Here is a 20,817-nt window from a genome sequence, read left to right on the forward strand (position 1 = left end):
ATTCAAAATTCAATCTAATTATACTTCACTAATTTTCTCATCACATGTGTCACATGCTTAGCAGGCACTAGTATTGTAATATAAGAGCTCTGATAGTGGGAAATAGCAGCAACAGTATAAAAGCCAATGAAACCACACACTCTGCAGGAGCATGTTGTCCTGATGAATAATGAAAGTGCTGCCTGCCACTACAGGGAGCAAGCTAACTGTCAAATTCCGCTCAGTGCTACCTGATTAGCTTCAGCCGTGATGCTATCTGACACTAATGGCGTCCAATGTGCCTCCATATTTTGCTGAGGATAACTAATAAGATGAGGCTTGATACTATACCTTAACTTCATGGAATGTCTAAACAGCTCTCTGCAATATTACATCAAAACACTAACATTTCAGTTACTTTCATCTTTATTTTCTCAGCAGACTCCTGCCTGTCAAACAGGATCCTCATGAACTCTGCCTCAGGAAATTTGGCAACCTCTCTTCTGAGAAAGGTGGCAGCTGTCACTTACAAAAGTTCAACTAATTTGACAAATACTCATTACCTTTGAATCATACTTAATCTGAAAATAAAACCTGAAGAAGGGCCACAGGCACACTTATTAAGACAAAATGTGTGCAAGTTTGCAATGGTTGCAAAGAGAAAAAAAGACAACTTGCTCAAATAGTGCCTCTGTATTGTGTAGTTCATGTATATATATATCCACTTGGAATAATATCTTACACACCATCTTTTACCATCTTTTACTGGATCTTTTACATATTTTACTGTGAATAAAAACATTTTACTCTATTACCAGTGGTTTAAGCTTGTCAGCGACTGAGATTCAGGGTTCAGGGCTTTTGCAAAGACTTTGATAGTTGCAGTGGAAAACAACAATAGGTGAGTGCTCTGTTTGAGCACATGGCTATTTACAAGTGCCTCCACATTACAAAAAAGGTTCACGCAATATCCTCTCCCTGCACACTTAACTTCATTGATCATTAAAGTACTTCCAAATGAGGCTTTTGCCAATCAAATTAGCAAATAGCAAATTGATCAATGCTATGATTTGAAATATTTGTTTTTTTGCCAACAAATTATCTACTAGGGTGCTAGTAAATAAGTTTTTACTAGCACCCTAGTAAAATAGTTAATAAAATAAAATAGTTTTTACAATAAGGCAGCTAGAAAAAAAATTAAAATCACCCTAAAGCTTAACACATGCGTAATTTATAGTTCACAACAGCCTTGTTATTGAGGGCCTAAAAAACATTAAAAAAAGATGATATGAAATCAATTGTAAGAGAAAAATGTTATATCCGCACCACAGGCAGGCCACAGTTTATCCAGAAGTAAATTTAAAAAATGATTTCAGCCCTTTTTTATTATGTTCTTGATGTATATACTCTAGTGCTGTTGTTGAAAACTGTTATTTATTGGAATTTCTTTCCTCCTCTTCTTATCGTTTTTGTCATCTAACGTTGATATTCTGGACACGTCAACTGTGAGCTGATTGGCCTCTTGTTCAGGTGTTTGCAATCATCCTGCATGTACTAAACGGTGTACACTGTGTGCTATAGATTACACCTCGAGGAAGGCTGTTTGTGCTCACACGCATAATTAAACCTAGCTCTATTTGAGCAAATACAGACATTATTCATGCTTTTCGGGTTTTCATTATGAAATAACAATATCAATAAAAGCTCTTTAAACTTATTGCGAGCAGGGCAAGCAGTAACACATTCATCTTTTTTTAACGTTTGTGTCACCAACAAAAAGCACCTTCTTCTTCTGAGCACTCTTCTTTTTTTAAAGACACACAAGCTGTCTTTAAAAACAAAAATATCACACAGCGCTGAAGCCTCACAGTCAAACAGTGATGAAGGTGTATGTGGAAGGTCACCCACTCTTATGCCCATTAAACCATGTTAGCGTTTGTCACAGAGGCTTCTGTGATTCAGCGCAGTCATTGGTCAATTTATCAAAGATGCACCATCAATGACACACTGTCCTTGGAAAATAATTCGTTTTTAAGGTTCCAATGCGCTGTGGGGGTCAACATAATGTGTCCATGCATTGTTTAACAAAAATAGAAGTTAACAGAGAAACTGTAAACGTCTTGCACAAGTAGATCACAAAAACCTTGTAAGTGTGATTACATTATCCAATGAAAGATCACAATGATTATATATATCGCTTATATAAAGATTTGTGCGTAAAAAAACAATTTAAAAAGTTTTCTTTGGACAATAAGTATGTAGCAATTTTACATTCACTTATCCCTTAGTTTTCTAATAATTTAACCTGCAATGACTTTGGTTCATACTCAGCAGCTAATGTGCAATACATTTGGGGCTAATTTGAGTAATTTTCTAGATGTTAGCTTTAAAACACTGTGACTGCAGTCTGTATTTTGGCATTTGTACAGCGCATATTTTTATCCGTATTGGACACATCACCTTAACTGTAAAAGCCAACTCCAACAAGCAGGCTGCTGGAAAATTTTTTTTTTTTCTTTCCTTCTATTCTTCTTTCTGGCAATTACTGGCATTTCTAATGGTAAAAAGGGCCAATCACCTGTCAGCCTGCTACATAACATCTCAGCCTGTTTTGAATTCCAGTCAGTGTGGTGATGGGGCCAAAGCAAAATGGAGCAATATCGCTGTCAGAGGCTGTCAACGCTTTAATAACTGAGAGCTTCTTTTCCGTTCTTATATACTGACAGGAATGCAGATATTACCTCTGTCAGTTTTATTTTCCCTTCCATCCACTTTTCTTCCCATACCCCACATCTCCACCATCCACAATCCAATTTTTTGTCTCTCTTCTTCATCTTCTTCATTTCCATTTATTCACTTCTGTCTCAGCTTCACTCCTTTCAATACCCTACCACTTATTCTACCCCCCTGCTTCGTTTCCTTCTCTTCTGATCTGCAAGGCTGGTCATGTCTCTTAAGTCACTCTAATCTTACAACATCAGCTCTGTAATGCACCTCATTATGAGAGGTGGGCATGGCAATCAGAGTTATAAACCCTCACTCTTCTCCAACACTCGCCTCTCTTAAATCTACTTTGATTCAAGCTCCTGAGTGCTGCACATAGGTTTCAGAAGGATGCTCTATGTATTCAAGACCAGAATGCCGTGATCATTCAGCTCTCACACGCTCACACTTTAAACACATAAAAAGTACACAGCACCAGTCAGAGTACACTATGCGTCTCATAAAGATGTTTTTGAAGCAATTTTTTGAAAATGTGGATCATGGCTCATAAGCAGATCATTTACCCTTCACACCCAAAATAGGATGACATCCTATTTCTTGAGGTGTGAAAGATGGCACAGGATTTGCACATGAAGATGAAGATCTCACCGCCAGAAGCTATTGCTGGTGTTCTGCAGACTGTTAACCACACACTTATTTTTAATTTGATTATCATTTCAAGAGTTTATTAGCATCCAAAGCCCTCCTTATGTTTTTTCCTCTCACTACAAAAAGTAAACAAAGTCCTCCATATGTGCTGTATGAAGTGTATGTTATATATTTCTCCAGTGAGGTGACATCGGTGACAAGCCAAAATAATGATTATTTGGGGGGTATTGTTATGTCAATAACAGTAGAAATTCTATATACTTTCAATGAGTGAAAAATCCTTGTACTGTATATGTAATTGTAAGTACTGGAGGTTTGCCGATACACTCAGCTCACGAGACGAGACACGATATTGGGTTCACGAGAACGAGACGAGATTTTAAGAAAACTACCATGACAAAATATATGACTGGACCAACAGACCTTTATTTAACCGAGCTGCACATGCATCTGTATGGAAGCTCTAAAAGGTCATGCATACATACATTTTATTCCATCCGTTTTCCTGTGATAACAAGATAATTTTCCTCTGCTTTAACAAGATAATTCTTTTGAGATCTCGAGAAAACAAAACGATAGTCTCCTGCTCCTCTGACATCTAGACTATCATTTTGTTTTCTCGAGATCTCAAATTAATTAGCTCGTTATCACAAGAAAACGGAGGAAATATATCTTGTTATCACGAGAAAACGGAGGAAAATTATCTCGTTATCACAGGAAAATGGTATGTATGTAAAACCCTTTAGGGCTTCCGTAATTTTGAAAGTTTCTGTTATAAATCTTTAAATGCATGATGTAAGCATGAGCTTTTTGCCGCGGTGTATGGCATTATTTTCATACAATGCTTGCATATTGTCCGTGTCTTATCAGTCACTCTACTGCCATTTATCATTTCCGCCGGGTACCCAAAATGCTGCCAAACAAACGATTTGAAAGTCCTCTGGACATTGGATTTAATCAGCCAGTTGTTTTAACGCTGCATGCCTTTTTCACCAAGCCCATTTATTGATCGCTCACACACATGTGCAAACAGTGCAGATAGATTAAAAGTTCAATCACTCCCTACCGCAGTGTATTTAACATCTCATTATACTCAATAAGATGAAAAAATATCTCTGAGTAATTTATATCAAACTATAAGATACTTCAACTGTGCGTAGAGACAGCCTGCCCCTCATTCCATAAACAGACACTTTTAGCAACAATTAGACTTGTTGCCCGCAAAAATGTCCTCTGAGGCTCCTGGAGCACTAATTCTGTTGTGACTGTGTGGTGAGAAATTAGTATCAGCCTGATAGCATGGCTTCATCCAGTCTCAGAGCTAATATGGCATTCTTTCTTTGCTTACAAGCCTTCTAGCGTTGATGAAGTCTAGCAGTTTCCATTAATAAGCTGCAAATATTGGCTCAAGTTTTAACTACTAAAACACCACAGGATTGTTGAGAAAGAGCTGAAGGAGTTGAGCAGGTACTGCTTTAGTTGCCATAAATTTTATTGTTCCTTTGGCCCAATGGTAATGATGGAAACCAATAATTATGAGTAGACATTAGTCCTTTGAGATTTTACCCTCCATTTACCAAGATTGAAAAGCTGCATTCTCCAGCCAGAAGAAGTAATAAGCTGCTTGTTTACTGCTTTCTGTGAGGGTAAAATTTACATAATACATCAACAGTATAGTATCAATCTCAAGATGTCTCTTACTGATACACTGCCAACATGCAACAACAAAGACAAATAATGTATGACGTTGATGTTTGTTTTTTGTCAGCCTGCCAAAAGGTTGGTGTTAACACTTTATAGTGGGTGTGTCGGCATCAGCTGGGGAATGTACATGGACACACAGGAAGGAGGCAGCTTTAGTGACCTCATGGGCTGACCAATAACATCCAAAGAATCATCCAACAAATATTCACACTGTTTGAGGGCCAGGAGACTAGAAACTGGGACCAGTAAGCACTCTAAATGCTTCAAAAAGTATCAGACCAGCAATACAATGCTGCAGTACACAACCAACCGGACTCCTGACCTTTGCACTGGTGACCATGGAGGTTTTTATTTGTAGTCTATCGAGGTGGGATAAAACAAATGTAGCTCCAGAGGTGGTGAAATGCAGACATTTTCAAGGGAGACAACAGAAACTGATACTGAAAAACCTGCTAATTTACATTAAATTAATGGACTTTCACAGTCAGGCACACTGTTTTCTCATGCTTAACAAGTGCAAGCACAAGTAAGAGTTATACAATGATCAATCACGAAGTGAAAACCACTTACAAGTAAAGTCAGTAGCTATGCTTATTTTTACTGTCCAGTGTCCAGCTGACAAGACATGCATCTCGCCATTCATTTAGATTTTCCTCAACTCTTGCCACCTACAGAGTGTAAATTTTCACAGACCAGACTGTAGCTTATTTCAGTGAGAATTTTAGAGAAGGAATAGTTGCTTTCCATCAATCCGGAAAGGCCAATACCAAACAGTTTGGAGTCAATCATTCTATATCTCAAACTCTACACACCTCAGAACAATCCTGTTAAATGTTAAAGAATGTTAAAATTTATGACAATACAATAACAAAAATGATTGAAGAAGTCTGACATGTTTGATATGGCTGCCAGTAGAAAGCTATTCTCTCTAAAAAGAACATGGCAGCACGATTTAGGTAAAGTTGCTTCTGACAAAAATTCTGTCTATTTTGACAGATGAGACCCAAGCAGATATGTTTGGCTTCAACGAACAGCAACCATTGTGTGAGAACCTAACCCCGGCTGATGATTTGGGCTTGTTTTGCAGCCACAGGACCTGGGCACCTTGCAGTCACTGAATCAACATTGACCTCCTCTGTATACCAAAGTATTCTACAGTCTAATATGAGACTGTTTGTCATCAGTTAAAGATTGTCTGAAATGGTGTCATGTAACAAGACAATGATCCCAAACACAGCAGCAAATATACAGCAGAATGACTGAAAAAAACTAAAAGAAATCAAGGTGTTGCAATGGTCTAGTCAAAGTCCAGACCACAACCGATTTGAAATGGTGCGGTGGGGCCTTAAAAGAGCTGTGCATAAACGATTTTCTGTGAATGAATGCGAACTTCAATGAACCGAAATAATGTTGTAAAGTATAGTCTGACAAAACTCCTTTACAACGACGTGAGAAAAAAAAAATCATTACTTAAAGTCGATGCTGCTGGAGGTGTGTGCAAAAACTTGCATAGTACTCTGTAAAACATTACTTCTGTATTTAGGTTCAGTAATTGAGAAACAAATAATGGTGATTTAATATATCACATTTTCTTCATTCAAGGTTTTATGGATTCATCCAAAGATTCATGTAGATAATTCTAAGAATGCTTAGAGCCCAATTTTCTTTTTCATTTGATATGTAAAACCTGGGAATTTAAACAGGAATGTCACATGCCTTTATGGTATCCTTAATTATACAGCTGAATCTCAATGTTTTCAACATCAGAAACTGCATCTATCACAAAATATAGGGAATCTGGTTATGTAATATGTAGGGTCTTCACAATTTCAATCTCTACATTGCTAAAAGGAAAACACTCTATATTCTATTTTATATGCTATATTCAATGCTAATTCTGATACCATGGGTGCAAAAGTGACAAATTTAGAAGTATTTCATTTTCATGTACTTGGCTTCAGGCTAACCTTTTCAAATTGTAAACTGTAAAAATAGGAGCACCTGATTCAAAGGAGCACTCCCTTGAATTTCATTTCCTTTCTCATCTGACCGTATTACTGATAAATAAACGAGTTGTCATAAAAAGACAATTTACGAAATATACCAATTATTTTTTTATTCAATTTCAAAGGGAACATTTCAGAATAAATCATCACTTTATAAAAAAAATCATAAAGTTGAATTGCTTTTTCTAAAACAGAGGCCAATTTAAGAAATAAATCCCTTAATATTTATCTTCTCCTTTAAAATAAAACAGAAGTTAAATATTTTTGCAGGCTTAGCTGGCTGCTAATTACCAAAACATTTAAATCAATGTTAATTATTATGTTGAGTTTCATGTTGACCTAAGTTATGGGGTTGACATACCAGTGCCACTTCCAGTGAGCTGCATACATTCTCTGTTTCTGAAAGTCAGATATTCAGGTAAGCTCAGAGTAGAGCATCAACAGAATGTCAGTGGCTCCATAAATGGAAAATACTTACACATTCCACTTATGTATGTAGATTTATTTAATTTGTGCTACTGGTAGAATGTACCTTGTCTATGGAATATTAATCATGTGTTTTTACAGTGAATGAAGAAAATGCTTTCTTTTGCATAGTGCCTACTGTCTGGACCCTGCTATGAGTGTGCACGTGAATGTACGTTGTTTCATATTTGGACAGGTTGATTCATGGTTCCCTATCAAGCAGACTGCTGCTGACCAAGGCCTGGGAGCCTCAGAACAGTTAGCTTTAAGAAATACACACAGCTGCTAGGGAATTTGTGGGCATCGGGGAGCGATGGGGTTGGTTGTTGTTGTTGTTCGAGAGTGGTTGAAGAATAAAGGGTAGTAGTGCCTGTGCATGAATTTAAACATATTTCTAAAGTAAGAATCTTTAGACGAAGTGCGATGACATGAGATCCGATTACTGATGACTGAAACAACAAATGAGGATGAATAAACAAGGCATGGGGAGTCAGAATGCCATAAGATGATCTGTGAGTACAAGATTAGATGGAATCAGGTGATCAAAAATTCTCGTATCCAGGCTTTGCTGGGATTTTATTCTGACTGCTCTGAACACAATTAGTGCTTTACAGCTGCTGCTGAAGCTTTGATACTTGAGAAGATTTTCTGATCGCCGCTTTTCTTTATCTATTGTGAAGTTATCCGTAGAAGGTAACTGGAGGATACATCCACAACATAAAACGAGAATCCAATGAGCAACGGCCTAATGTTTTCATGACTAAACACATATTTGCTTAATTCATATGTTGTTGGAGCGGTGCTATTCATTTACTGATGCAATCATTACGATTCTTCTGGAATGCAGATCACATGAAGATATTTGTTTTTATTTACACTTTATCAAGGTGCTAATTTCTTTGAAAACTGGGACACTGATGACACCAAAGCTTCACTTATCTGATTTAAAGTCTAACATGTTATTTTCCCCATGTTACAAAAAAAAAGTCTTTTAATTTCTGTGAATGTATTAGTGAAGAGACAGAAATCTATATGTCTTTTTAAATTAGTATTAACATAGATCTGATCAGATCTGTGCTGTGACAGTATACAATCTGATTCCAGGCATGCAGTTTAGGTTATTCAAGATGGAGAAACTAGAATATTGTGTTTATCAAGCAGCTGTTTGTGCCAGAAGCTGAGTGTTTGTCATAATGATGGATTACCTTTCTGCATCACTTCTGTTCTTTTTTTTAGGTTTACACAAAAAGGCACACACTAGTAAAGCCATAGGAAGTGTAGAATCAGAGCATAGATTCCAATGCCTAATAAACTGAGCTTAACCCCAAAAAAAGACACTAAGAAAAATATAAAGTGCAAATATGGAGACTATATTGAGACCAGGTGGGGAAAAGGAATGAAGATGTGATACAGTCAAGTGGAACTCAAATAGAATGAAAAAAAAGATGTATGTGCAATGTAATCTAAAAGTTGGCTTCATAAAGGTTTCTTTTCATTTTGCATTTTTATATTGTCTGTGGAAAAAAAATAACTTTATGCTGTGACAACAATGGCATTTATTTAACACTGTCATTACTGATTGCAAAGAGATATTTGACAATGGTTGAGATGTTTGATTTCTCAATGCTAAAGCAAGTTTTACACGTTGTTACAGCTTCCAATTAAATAGGCCTATGAGGTTTAAACCCATTTCAAAAGCACTAATTTTCCAGAATTATGAAAGATTATGGAGTTGTGGAGATAATTCATTCTGATAAGCCCCATCACTACTGAAATATAACCTATTTGTGCAACTTCAAAATACAGGATTTAGCTTGTTTAAGCTTGCTTGTATTCTCTGAACCTTTAGACTTTGTTGACAATTTTTCCAAAGTTGTAGATTTTGAAGCATCAAACGTTTTTCCCCCACCTTTGAAATAATTTTTGCTCCAGGTCTAATAGCAGTTAATACATTTTCAGATCCACATAAAAACACCAACTCTGAAAAAAATATATTCCATCCCAAAAGACGTGCATTGAAAGAAAAAGTATTTGAAGAACCCTGATCAAATTACAGTACATCAGTAAATACAGGAAGTAAGTCATCTCTGTGCTATGATCTCTAAACAAGATAGAAAGATTAAGTTACATTTTGAGGGGAATCGAATCTGAATGCTGGTGGTCTTTCAACTTCTCTTTGATATTGAGGATTAGAGCTATGGACTGCTCATTGCTGTCTTAACAATTACCCGGAGACTAATGGAAACGGACGCTGTTAATCTTCACATGCTGGCCCCAATGCACGTCTAGCAGCGCATTCGATCTCTTATGCTTAGTGTGAATTCCTACACAACTTAGTTGAGCACACTCAGCCAAACATTCACACATGATCAACATGGCAAACATGGCAAACATTGTGTCTAACATTACAATGCAATGTTTTCTAAGCAGTCAAGATATTACGTTTTAATTTATTCATTTGAGATAAGACAAGCATGAAATATAATGGAAATATAATATCATGCCTACAAAAAGAAAGACCATGGACCAGAGTCATTGTCAGAAGATAAACATATCAAAGGTTTGGATTTATTATGGGCTGCACGGTGGTCTGGTGGTTAGGGATTCACCACCATTGCCTCACAGCAAGAGGGTTCCCGGTTTAAATCCCTGCTGGGGCCTTTCTGTGTGGAGTTTGCATGCTCTCCCAGTGTACGCATGGGTTCTCTCCACGTACTCTGGCTTCCTCCAACTAAAACATGCACATTAGGCTAATTGGTGACTTTAAATTGTCACCAGGAGTGAGTATGAGCATGCATGGTTGTGTCTTGTTTGTCTTTGTGTGGCCCTGTGCTGGACTGATGGCCGAGTACCCTCACCCAGTGGCAGCTGGGGTTGGCTCCAGCCCTCCCTATGACACTGAATTGGATTAGGCTGGTAGAGGTTTTACTTTCTTTAGTGTTAGTGATGGCAGATTGATTATACAGACAGAGTTTTATATACTGTTTTACATAGTCAACCATGCTATTCTTTTCCTTACATTGTATGTAAATTCAATTCAGTTTATGTAAATTAATTAACTGATTTCAACACATAAAAAGCAAATATTCAAGGCAGGGAATAACAGATAACTTTCTTTCATCAGGATAGTGGTGGGTAGCAACATCACATTTTAAAAATAAGGATTATGATCAGGGATGTTATTCGGCTAAATTGCAGAAGGATGTAGTTCACATGCGAGATGCATATCAATGCTAGAGGAAATTTAATCAAGTAGTAACTGCACACATGTTGCCAGTGTGTTGTATCAATCTGGAACAAAACACAGAGCTTAAATTGTTATTACTTCTCGACACCTATCTGTCTATGTTTCAGTCTGTAAGAATATATTCCATGCATTCCTTCACATTTGCTGGTCTAAGTTTCTGCTCTCTAAGCCACTACTTTGTTAAGACACAGTGGAGCATAAAATGACATTAATTGTGCCTCAAATGGAGCAAATGAGTGGCCGTTTAATTGTAGTGAGTTACACTGTTTCCCTGTGGTAGGGGATAAGAGCCAGACGCCTTGAGTAGTAATTATCTCAGGTAGCTATCTCATTACCATCCTCCTCTAGTATGTAAATGCTGCTACAGGCTAAACTGTTACATTGTGGATCGCCCGTTTTGTTGTGCTCTTCCAAGGCTGAGTTATTTATCAGCAGATAGAACAACTGAAGTAGTGGTTGCAGTGCTGAGGATAATAGTGTTTTTATTGTCTTGGTTTCCATGTTTGTGGCTGGTGTATACGACTCATTTAGTTCAGTTGCCAGGCTGCAGCAATCAAACAGAGCTTTGCATCAGTATGCAGCATTTTAATGATGAAGGTGATGAAAGGAATTCTAATGAGGAAAGTTGTTTGGAACTGGATAAATGAGACACAGTACCAATGATAGTGTTTCACTGTCACAATACTGCTGATATTTAATTTGAATCCATAAAGCTGTTCAGCATATTTGTTACTGACAATGAGTTCAAGTCTTATAAAACTACATTACTCACACCATTTATTTCACAGTGGGGCACAGAGTCTAAATATGTTTGAGCGTAATGAATACTCTGGAAACTTTATGAAATGATGGCTGAATAGTAAGAATTGACTAAAAAGCTCAAAGCACTGACACAAAAAGGAGCTTGTCTACAGAACATTCTAGTAACAGAAAAATAAAAAAACACACACATATATATATATATATATATATATATATATATATATATATATATATTGTTATATGCTAGGTGTGGTGATAAGGCCATTTCCATTGCATCATCAACATCAACAGCAACATCAGCTTTCACCAGCCTGCTTTTACTAGAAAAGAGAGAAGGAGAATTACGAGTCGTCTGATGTATAAAGAACAAGACTTGTTCTGGTAAGGGTGAGAGAGATGTACAGAGAGAGATGTATTTGCCATTGGCAATTTTTGTAGTCAAACTGAAATTCAGCAAAAGGATAATGATCTTTGCGTGTAGTCAGCCTCACAGTTACAACAGTTACCTCTGCCATTGCCGGCCTTATAAGCATGAGAGTGGGAGGGAAAAAAAGCTGGACTGTCTGGATGACAGAGTTTCCAGTACTCATTGTTAAATTTTGTAGATATGTTAAAATTCATTCCCAAATGGGTTTAACAGCATTCATTACTTTAGAAAAAAATCTTTTTGAATGATGTCTGTGTCTGTGAGTGTGTGGACTGTATGTTCGTGCAGTGTGTTATGTTTGACAGCCTAACAATGAAATATATATACTGCATTGTAAAAGAAAAATGTAATCATGAGTAAGCTGCCTTTATTCACTGCTGTTGCCTCTCAAGTCCTTTGGAAGAACATGATTAAGCTTCCATATTCTGACTGCTGCACCACTGTTCTACTTGATAATTCATGCATGCAGAACAAAACTGTGCTGAACATTAGTAGTATAAATACGAGCTACTCAGAAACATTGATGACTGGTTTCCTGTTTGAGGAACCTCTAGAACCTATAGAACCAAAGCCATTTAAAAATGTTAAGACTGATGCAAAAACAAGTTGTTACTCAGCAAAACTGGATTATCTCCCTCCTTTTTGCCCAGCAGCTTTAATGAAGATTAAACTTAATTTGCACTTGCCTCTCTGTTCAAATTTTAATCAGTTTTTACTCCTCCTTCCTATCTCCGATCTTGATCCTTGCAGGGTGCTTAGAGATGGTATTTGATTGTTTGCCCCTACTCTCTACTGCACCCCGCGGGATGAACAAGTCCCTAACCAAGCTCCAACTCCCACCTTCGTTTCCAAGCTGCTACAGTCAGACAGTCCCACACATTAGTATTCAGACAACATCAGATCTCTGGGCGAAACACTCAGTGGACAAACCTTGACAAGCAGACACACATAAATAGCTTCTTATTTGTGTGGATCAGGAGACATGCTTCAATTATCACAGAGGAGACTCTCAGGGGAAAATATACACCATGGAATTGGTTAAAAAACATTTTTATCATCATCGAATAACTGCATGTTTTTCTCATTACATGCAGCACATTCTGCTGTGCTGTAGATTACTAGAGCAATGTTATAATGTATAGAGAGTACTAGAGCAAGACAAAGCAAATTATTAAGAAGCAGGCATTTACACTGACACAACACTAAAGCAATAGTTACAAAGTGCTGTGTGCTGGAGTTTTTAACTCTATTCATCTAATTTTCTTACTCTTTGAGCGAGGTGTTGATACATCCCATTAGTTTGTCCATCTCTGCACACAGTACTACCCTTACTCATGTCTTCTACCCCCATTGACTCAAAATTATGTGCTGATAGAAAGCTAGCAAACTGTGACATGCCAGCATATTATACATAAAGCCTCTGTCAGTGTTTCAAGAAAAGTTTCAAGAAAATATCACACCTTGGTCTGGTGCTCTCTGAAATAAACATAATTTGATCATAAATGAATATCTCACTTAAAAGCTCTATAAATGGGAAGGTCATTGTGAAGTTTGGAGTGATCTGGAAGACAGATCAGACATTTGGTCGAAGACAATGAGCCATCAACAGTTGTGGGGATATGAAATTGTGCCTCTGAAATTCTCCCAGTCCCTTTAGAAAAGTGGAGAGCACTCAACCACTCAAGGCAACAAATAAAGAATGAAAGCTTTAAAACAACATTAACGTAGAAGCAGAAGACAAAAATATGAATAATAACCCTTACAGGAATCACTTTTACCAACTTAATAAACATAAAAATGAATGAGGAACAACTCACTGAGTCATGGATAATGATAAGGAAATCATTGGTGCAAACCAACAAATTTCAGATTGAATTTCCAAACTGGCTGCCATTCAATGACACCTTTAAAATGCACATTTCCATTGAAAGACAACTTTGTTCACGGAACTTGCAAGGTAGTCATTAAGAGTTTTGTCCATTCACAGCTAACTTGTAGAATTGCCTCTTCAGTAAGCAGTGCAAAAGACTGGAAGGTCAGTATACAAAATCAAATAGCAGCAATGCACAAAGAATGATGCTTTAAGTGAGTGATGGCGACAGACTGGTAGAGGAAAACAATAAGCTCAGCAGCTGTGTTTTCAAGAGTCATTTTAGGAAAGCAAGTTTCACTCTTTATTGCACACATGCTGATTTCAGAAGATGTTCAGATACAAAATTACCATGGATATTTCGTGGTTTGTTTGTGTACATGTAAATGTTCCCACATTCCTGTCTGCACTATATATGTCAAACTATTCTCTATGGTGGCAACACGGAAAGGACGAATGAAAAATGGGGCAGAATTTAGAGAAGGAAGCAGACTTACCAGCTGGAGATGAGTCACCTGTAAGGGAAGGGAAAAGGAAGGAAAAAAAAAACGTTGATCAGTAAAAAGAAGAATTCAGTATAATTCACACCTGCTCGCCAGAACATAGTCACGACTGCATGAGATATAAAAGCACTGGGGGAAAAAGGAGAGTCAGAATGCAGTTAACATCTTATGTTGACAAGAGCATTGTCTCACTGTGTGTGAGGCTTCAACACAAAGCTGCTCTAAATTGAGTTGGTGGAGAACAATGTCCACACACGATGTTCTGAAAGCAGTATTCATATTTTCATCATGCGATAAGTCTTAAAGGTCACAAGAAAACCTTTCAGGCAACAGCTAACCTGTTGACATTCAGCTTCTCTCTCTCCTCAGTAAACAACCCTTGTACTCAATCTCATTCAAAAAGGCAGTTTTGTGGAATTCGTTAAAACTCTTGGCACATTTACCACATATTTGTGACTTTCAAAACAACACATTATCAAAACTTTTTATCAAACAAAAGCAACGTATTTTAAATAAAAAACACAAGAAGCAATCGGGGTCAGCATCACAAAGTAGGGCTGACACACCTCTTCCTGTTACCTGCTGAGGGAGTAGCACGGTACATCAACATATGATGGTTAACCAGACTTTGCACCACATAGAAAATGTCAGAATGTGAAGGTACGACACGCAGTGTTGCCTGCTGGGTGAGCACCACTTTGTGAGAGCTGTTCTCTTGTTATCTCTGCTTACTGCCACTGATGCCTGGTTATTTTTTTATTTTTTTATTTGGCCTAAAAACTTCTAAATCTCATGGAAAAGGAGGAAAAAGAAATGAGAACAGGACTAAACAGAACCAATTGACTAACTGCTCCTGAATGCAGGATCTGCTTATTGATAAGTCAGTATTGTGCTGAAATGTGAGCCCTTGCAGTGCTCTTTATTGTGCAATTTATCAATATCAACTAATTCTAATTGTACATCACAATAATGATAATAAAAATGTGTTTAAATCTTAAAACAAAAAATTATTTTTTCTTTTTTTTTTTTTACTTGCGGTAGACATATGTTAATCAGTGCTTATGCGGACCAAAGATTGACAGATGATTTTAGAGGATGATTGTATAATTTGAGCGTAGAAAAACCATCCCGAAGCTCCAACTTAAAAGTCAGGGTTTGTGCAAACAGAAAAGGAATGGTGTCTAATAAAACCAACATGAGACGCTAACTCACTGAAATAATAAGGAAAAAGGCAGGCGGGATGAGCAAAATGTAAAGACATTCAAAGGACCACCCCTTCAAACTTCTTGCATTTATATTTCCACAATTACTCGATCCCTCAAAAAGAAAAAGGGGAAATCACGGTTACGTTTCATATTGAAATATTGAGCCATAATGTAGGGTTAAATATTGATGCTACACTGTAGCAAATGAGCACAATGGTTGTTGAAGATTGCCAATGTTCCACTTGGTTTATGCCCTGCTCTGTTGTGTGTTTGATGCTTTTACTTGAAGACACGCAAGAATATCATTGGTGAGCTCTCTCAAAAGCATTGTGTCAGCAGAAAACCTCAACCCAATAAGCTGCTCCTTAGAATTCACTTATTACAGTGCCAGAAAAAAAACAAAGTGGCCCCGGGTGGCTGCCATCATACGGACAAGATTCCTACATTCAAAGTCCAAGTCAGAACAGATGGAGTGTGGGGTGCTTTTTCTTGCAGTGCCAGTCATGTTCTTGATCTAAGGTCCAAGAGCACACAAACTGAGAAAGAGCTTAAGTGTCCACAATAGTGGATGAAAGCGGCCATAGAAAAGGTGTCAGAGGAATGAACACGATCAATACTCCTCAGTCTCCCAGGCCTAGTTTGTTAATATCCTGGATTTGGTGTATCCATGCCCCCAAGCGGCATCAGCTGCCCTGTTCCCATTGGCAGAAAAAACATGCTCTAACACAGAGCATAGCCAATAAAAGAGAAGAAAGTGAGTCTATGTGTGCGAGACAAGGAGGCGGAGATGGTGGAACGATATAAAGAGATAGTTGATCAAACATATCTTATCCATCATGCCTCTTCTTTTCTCACTGGCCACAGCCTTCACAAGATAAGAGAAATAAAGATGTACAAAAAAGAATACCTTCCCCTATGTAATACAGTGTCATGGCAACTGTCAAAAAATAAAAGGTTATCGCAGCCATCCTCACAGTGTGGGACAGAGAGTTGGGGTAATCGTATTTTAGAGAGGCTATAACATTGAGAGTTGATAGTATCCAGAGAAAGAGACATAACGTCTGTAATGACCAGCAGATATCTGTGGATCGCAGCAGAAATGTAATACTCAAACATACTGTATGAATTAAAGGTGGTAAGCTGCAGCGTACAAGCAAACAGTGGGGCAGTGGAGGCTCGTGTAAGCCTAGCCACATTACATTGGTCAACACATAGTAAAAAATTACAGTTAACCACCCTATTTTTTTTCCCTGTTTTTTTTTCCCTCTCAGAAACTGTGACCCCCGACTGCTGTCGGTTTACTTTTCATATCTTACCGCACGATCCACATTTCTCAGTCAGCACTGCCAAGCTATCAAACCCTCTACCCATGCAACACACACACCTACAGTACACGAGCCATGACAACAAGGGTAAGTGGAGGGCAAACCATGCAAGTGTGTTTTTCAGGGTTTCAAAGGAACAAATAGAAAAAAGAAAGAACTCTCCTTTGAGTTGTCTTGCTCTTCTGCATACACAAGTCAATTTTGCGATAATAAAAAAATAGCAAAATACACACTTCAATTTAATCTGCAAATCAGAAAATCTACAACAAAAACTAGTTTTGCTAGTTATGTAGCTGACCTTTGTGTGTATTTTAACTGATACAGACATGAGGCAAACAAAAGCCCAGTTCAGCTTTATGTTCCCTGCCAAATGGAGCAGGCTTACTTTTTAATATTTTTCATCCTAGAAGGTCTGCTCAGTTGTTTAATTTGAGAAGAGAAAATATAAAAAAGTCCACTTCACTATGAAATCGAGTAGTTAATTATCCCATCATTAATTAACTTAATGCAACATGACCAGACTATACACAGTAGGGAGAGCTGTTGGCTGTTGCTGGGACAGATTTTAGAATTAAGGTTTCATTTTCATAATTTCTCAAACTGCTTATCTGTTTTTTTATGCAGACATGTGGTCTGTCTTTACGTCAGGAATTTGGTCTTGAGATGAATCTCCTGCAAGAACATCCATCAAAGAGGAAAGATTCCTGTGAGCTGGATGGAGAGCCAACCCTCAAAGGCCATGAAGAGAGTTGTACAGACTGTGACCTTCTGACAATGAATATCTTCAGTCAATGGTGTGGTAGGACATACAAACACATATTGAGCATCCAGCAACTGATCCAACAAACTGAAATTTAAATACTTGACTAAAATAATAATGAGTACTTTTTCTTTTAGCTTGTTGTTTTTTTCCTTCCCTATGTTGAATATATTGAAACTTTTTGAAGAGCAGATGTATTTAATACACATTCATGCAATTTTTTTTGTCAGTAGTATTCTTACTGTCTTTGAAGCCCCGGATTGCTGCCGTCCCATTCTGATACTAGTCCATATCATTCTCACTAATAATAAGTAAAAGTTACACAATTCTTAACTAATACTGATTTTCAATTTACACATTAGCCCCGTTTTCCACTTTTTGTCTTCCCACCAGAGAGATTTCTCTCAGATGGACAATATTTCTCCTGATCCTTATCCTTTCCTTATCATTTTTAAGCCTATCATGCTCATGCTTTCAAGACGTTCTGTTTTGTGGATGTACGTGTACTGCATATCTTTGCTTACTTCAGCATCAAAATCCCTGTGTGCATCCATATTTTATAATAATACATTATCTTTTATCTCTTATAGTCTCTCAATTCCCATTGCAGGAATAACTGGCGTAATGAATAGCATTGAAATGATGAAAAAATGTCACTAAACACTGACTTACTGGGGTGGCATGCCTGGACACACAGTGGTACTGATACACCTGCTAGTTAAGTGTAAAATTGGTTAGAGGATTGCCTTAGTTTGTTCGATCAAAAGACAAAAAGGGAATATTTTAAAAAAATATATATATCTACAGAACACATTAACTGGTGAAGATTAAGATTTAATCATTTGATCATTTCATCAATGTGAATAAAGTATTAAAGCCAAAATACTTGTTAGATCCTCTTCAATGCTGCATTAGTAAATGTGACATCATTAGATACTCAACAGTCAATGTGCAAGCAGCATGTTGCAGTTGTAGATGCTGGATATGGAGATCATGTAAATAAACTTAGTGTGTTTTTCATACAATGCAGGGACACTAAATCTAACTGGGTAAGAGATGACTGCTGTCAGTAATTAGTCTGTCTACCCCCTGTCAGGAGGGTAGAACTGTTAGAAAATTAAAGCCTAAACCAAAAAGGTTGAAAACCACAGGTTAATCTAGAATAATGTGTGTAAAACAATGCTGAAGAGTTTTCATTCCAATGTCTTTAATTTAGCAAACTCCTTTTAAGAATAAGCTGTATTCACAAATAAAAACTGATTTTATGCTTTCAGAGCTGATACTTCTGAAAAATGCAAGTGCAAACAGTGTGAGGCAACTGTATAAACACCACAGCAGGAATCAATGAATTCAGTGATAAACTTCAACTTAACATGACTCCAACTTAAAATGCGTCACTGTTAATATTTCATCTCACCCCCCATGCCTCTGTCAACTGACATGAATTTGCATTTAAAAATTGTCCCAGTGAGGTTGCTTGCAATGTGAATAACAGTTTTGTTTTAAAGTTTCTTCTGAGGTAAGGAAAGTACGTGGATAGGGAGAATGATTTCCCTGAGAGTCCATGTGCTGAGATCTATTCTCATATTCTCACACAAAGGTGACAGTCCAGAATTGCAGATACTTTAATTTAATTTTCTACAGACAAGAATCAAATAGCAGCAATGCAAACAAGCTGCAAACAAGAAAAAACTGTTGGAATTTGGTCTAGATCAAACTCTTATTACTAGTTGATTCCACGTACTAAGCTAAAATGATATAAACAGTTGGCTCATTCCAAAGTGCTTCATTTTAATGAGAAACACCAAACAATACCAAGTAGGAGGTTCAGAGACAGTGACTACTTATGCAAAGCCTCAAAAGATAAGAAATATAATCTATTTTTCTTATGATAAATAAAGTGTTATATAATAATAACATAATAAGTATTACTATAAATAAAGAACTGTGATGCTAAAGAATTAACAAGAAAGCAAAATATTTGATTCAATATATCATTATCACAAACAGATAAAGTGTATAAAATCCCCTGCTGGGTGTTCTAAGTTTGACACTGAAATGTAGGGAATGATGGTATCAAGAATCTGTGATGAACTGGTATCAGGTTTGTCACACATAGGTTAGCCATCTAAACGCAGCAGGACACATGAGAATGTAATAAATCTAAGGGCGGCGGTGGCAAAGCAGCAGCTGTTACATTTACAGAGCAACTTCTGGTACAGATGATTTTTACCAACTTAAACACATGACCTTCCAGCGATATCACATTAAAGAAAGGATATCATTAGCTATTAAGGACACAGATGGCGTTGGTTTTGAGCATTTATTAGTTAGGTCACGAAACAATTCCACAGAAGGTGTGAGTCTGTTAGGCTTTACAGTGGAAAGCAAAATTCAGACACTGAAGGTGGACTGATTATTTAAGATCATATCATGAAAAACACAGCCAAATGTCACAGTGTTGACACCTTCTAAAAGATTTGCAGCCATTCACTCCAGGGGAGTCCATTTGATGAAATTATGCTCTAACCAACTGCAAATAATTGCTTATAAACTGTTACATGCAAAGTTGTTAACTGAACAACAAGTACCTGATTTTAGCAAACCTATGATAAATACTTTCAACAACAGGGAAACCTAGCTTAAAAATAATGCTGTAATAGTGTCACAGTTTTACGTCATTGCAATTTCTGTTTGTCCGCTGATCCACGGGCTGTCTGGCTGTGTGATTACAGTACAGCTTTATTTGACATATGTGCATTCTTAGCACAATCCTGGCAGAATATGACAAGCCGAGTGCTGTTTGATTTTCAAGAACTAATATCAGCTCAAATAATATAGGTTCACATGAATAGATAAAGTGGCAAGTGACGTAAATAACACAGGTCATGTGGTTCAGAGGTCAGTACAGTTCAAGTAAAGATATAGTGAATTAACCAGGAACGGTGAGTCTGAAGTTATGCAAACAAGTTTTAACACCTTAAAGAAAGGTTGGCTGAGTATTGCTCCTCACTAGGTTTCTATGCTAATGTAATGATGATAAATACAGAATTTTTTTTTATATTTGCTGGTCACATCTTTATTCTTTATGTCTAGTATAGGATAGGATATAAAAGTTAATATTGTATTACAATGAGTTGTATCTTTGAAGTGCCTCAAGATGACATTTGTTGTGATTTTGTGCCATATAAG

The 20,817-nt window shown here is 37.1% G+C and overlaps 1 protein-coding gene across 5 annotated transcripts in view; it reads right to left on the reverse strand.

Annotated features, from left to right (window-relative positions):
* nrxn2b (neurexin 2b) overlaps positions 1 to 20,817 on the reverse strand; it is a 634,570-nt gene that overhangs the window by 407,502 nt on the left and 206,251 nt on the right. For all 5 annotated transcript variants that reach the window (XM_072375804.1, XM_072375805.1, XM_072375806.1 and 2 more), the window contains exon 5: positions 14,330 to 14,347. In XM_072375804.1, coding sequence (XP_072231905.1) covers positions 14,330 to 14,347 — 18 coding nt within the window. The remainder of the gene's footprint in view (positions 1 to 14,329; positions 14,348 to 20,817) is intronic.

Source organism: Leuresthes tenuis, unplaced genomic scaffold, assembly GCF_036924035.1.
Source record: "Leuresthes tenuis unplaced genomic scaffold, fLeuTen1.0.hap1 SCAF_22, whole genome shotgun sequence".
NCBI classification, from domain to species: Eukaryota; Metazoa; Chordata; class Actinopteri; order Atheriniformes; family Atherinopsidae; genus Leuresthes; species Leuresthes tenuis.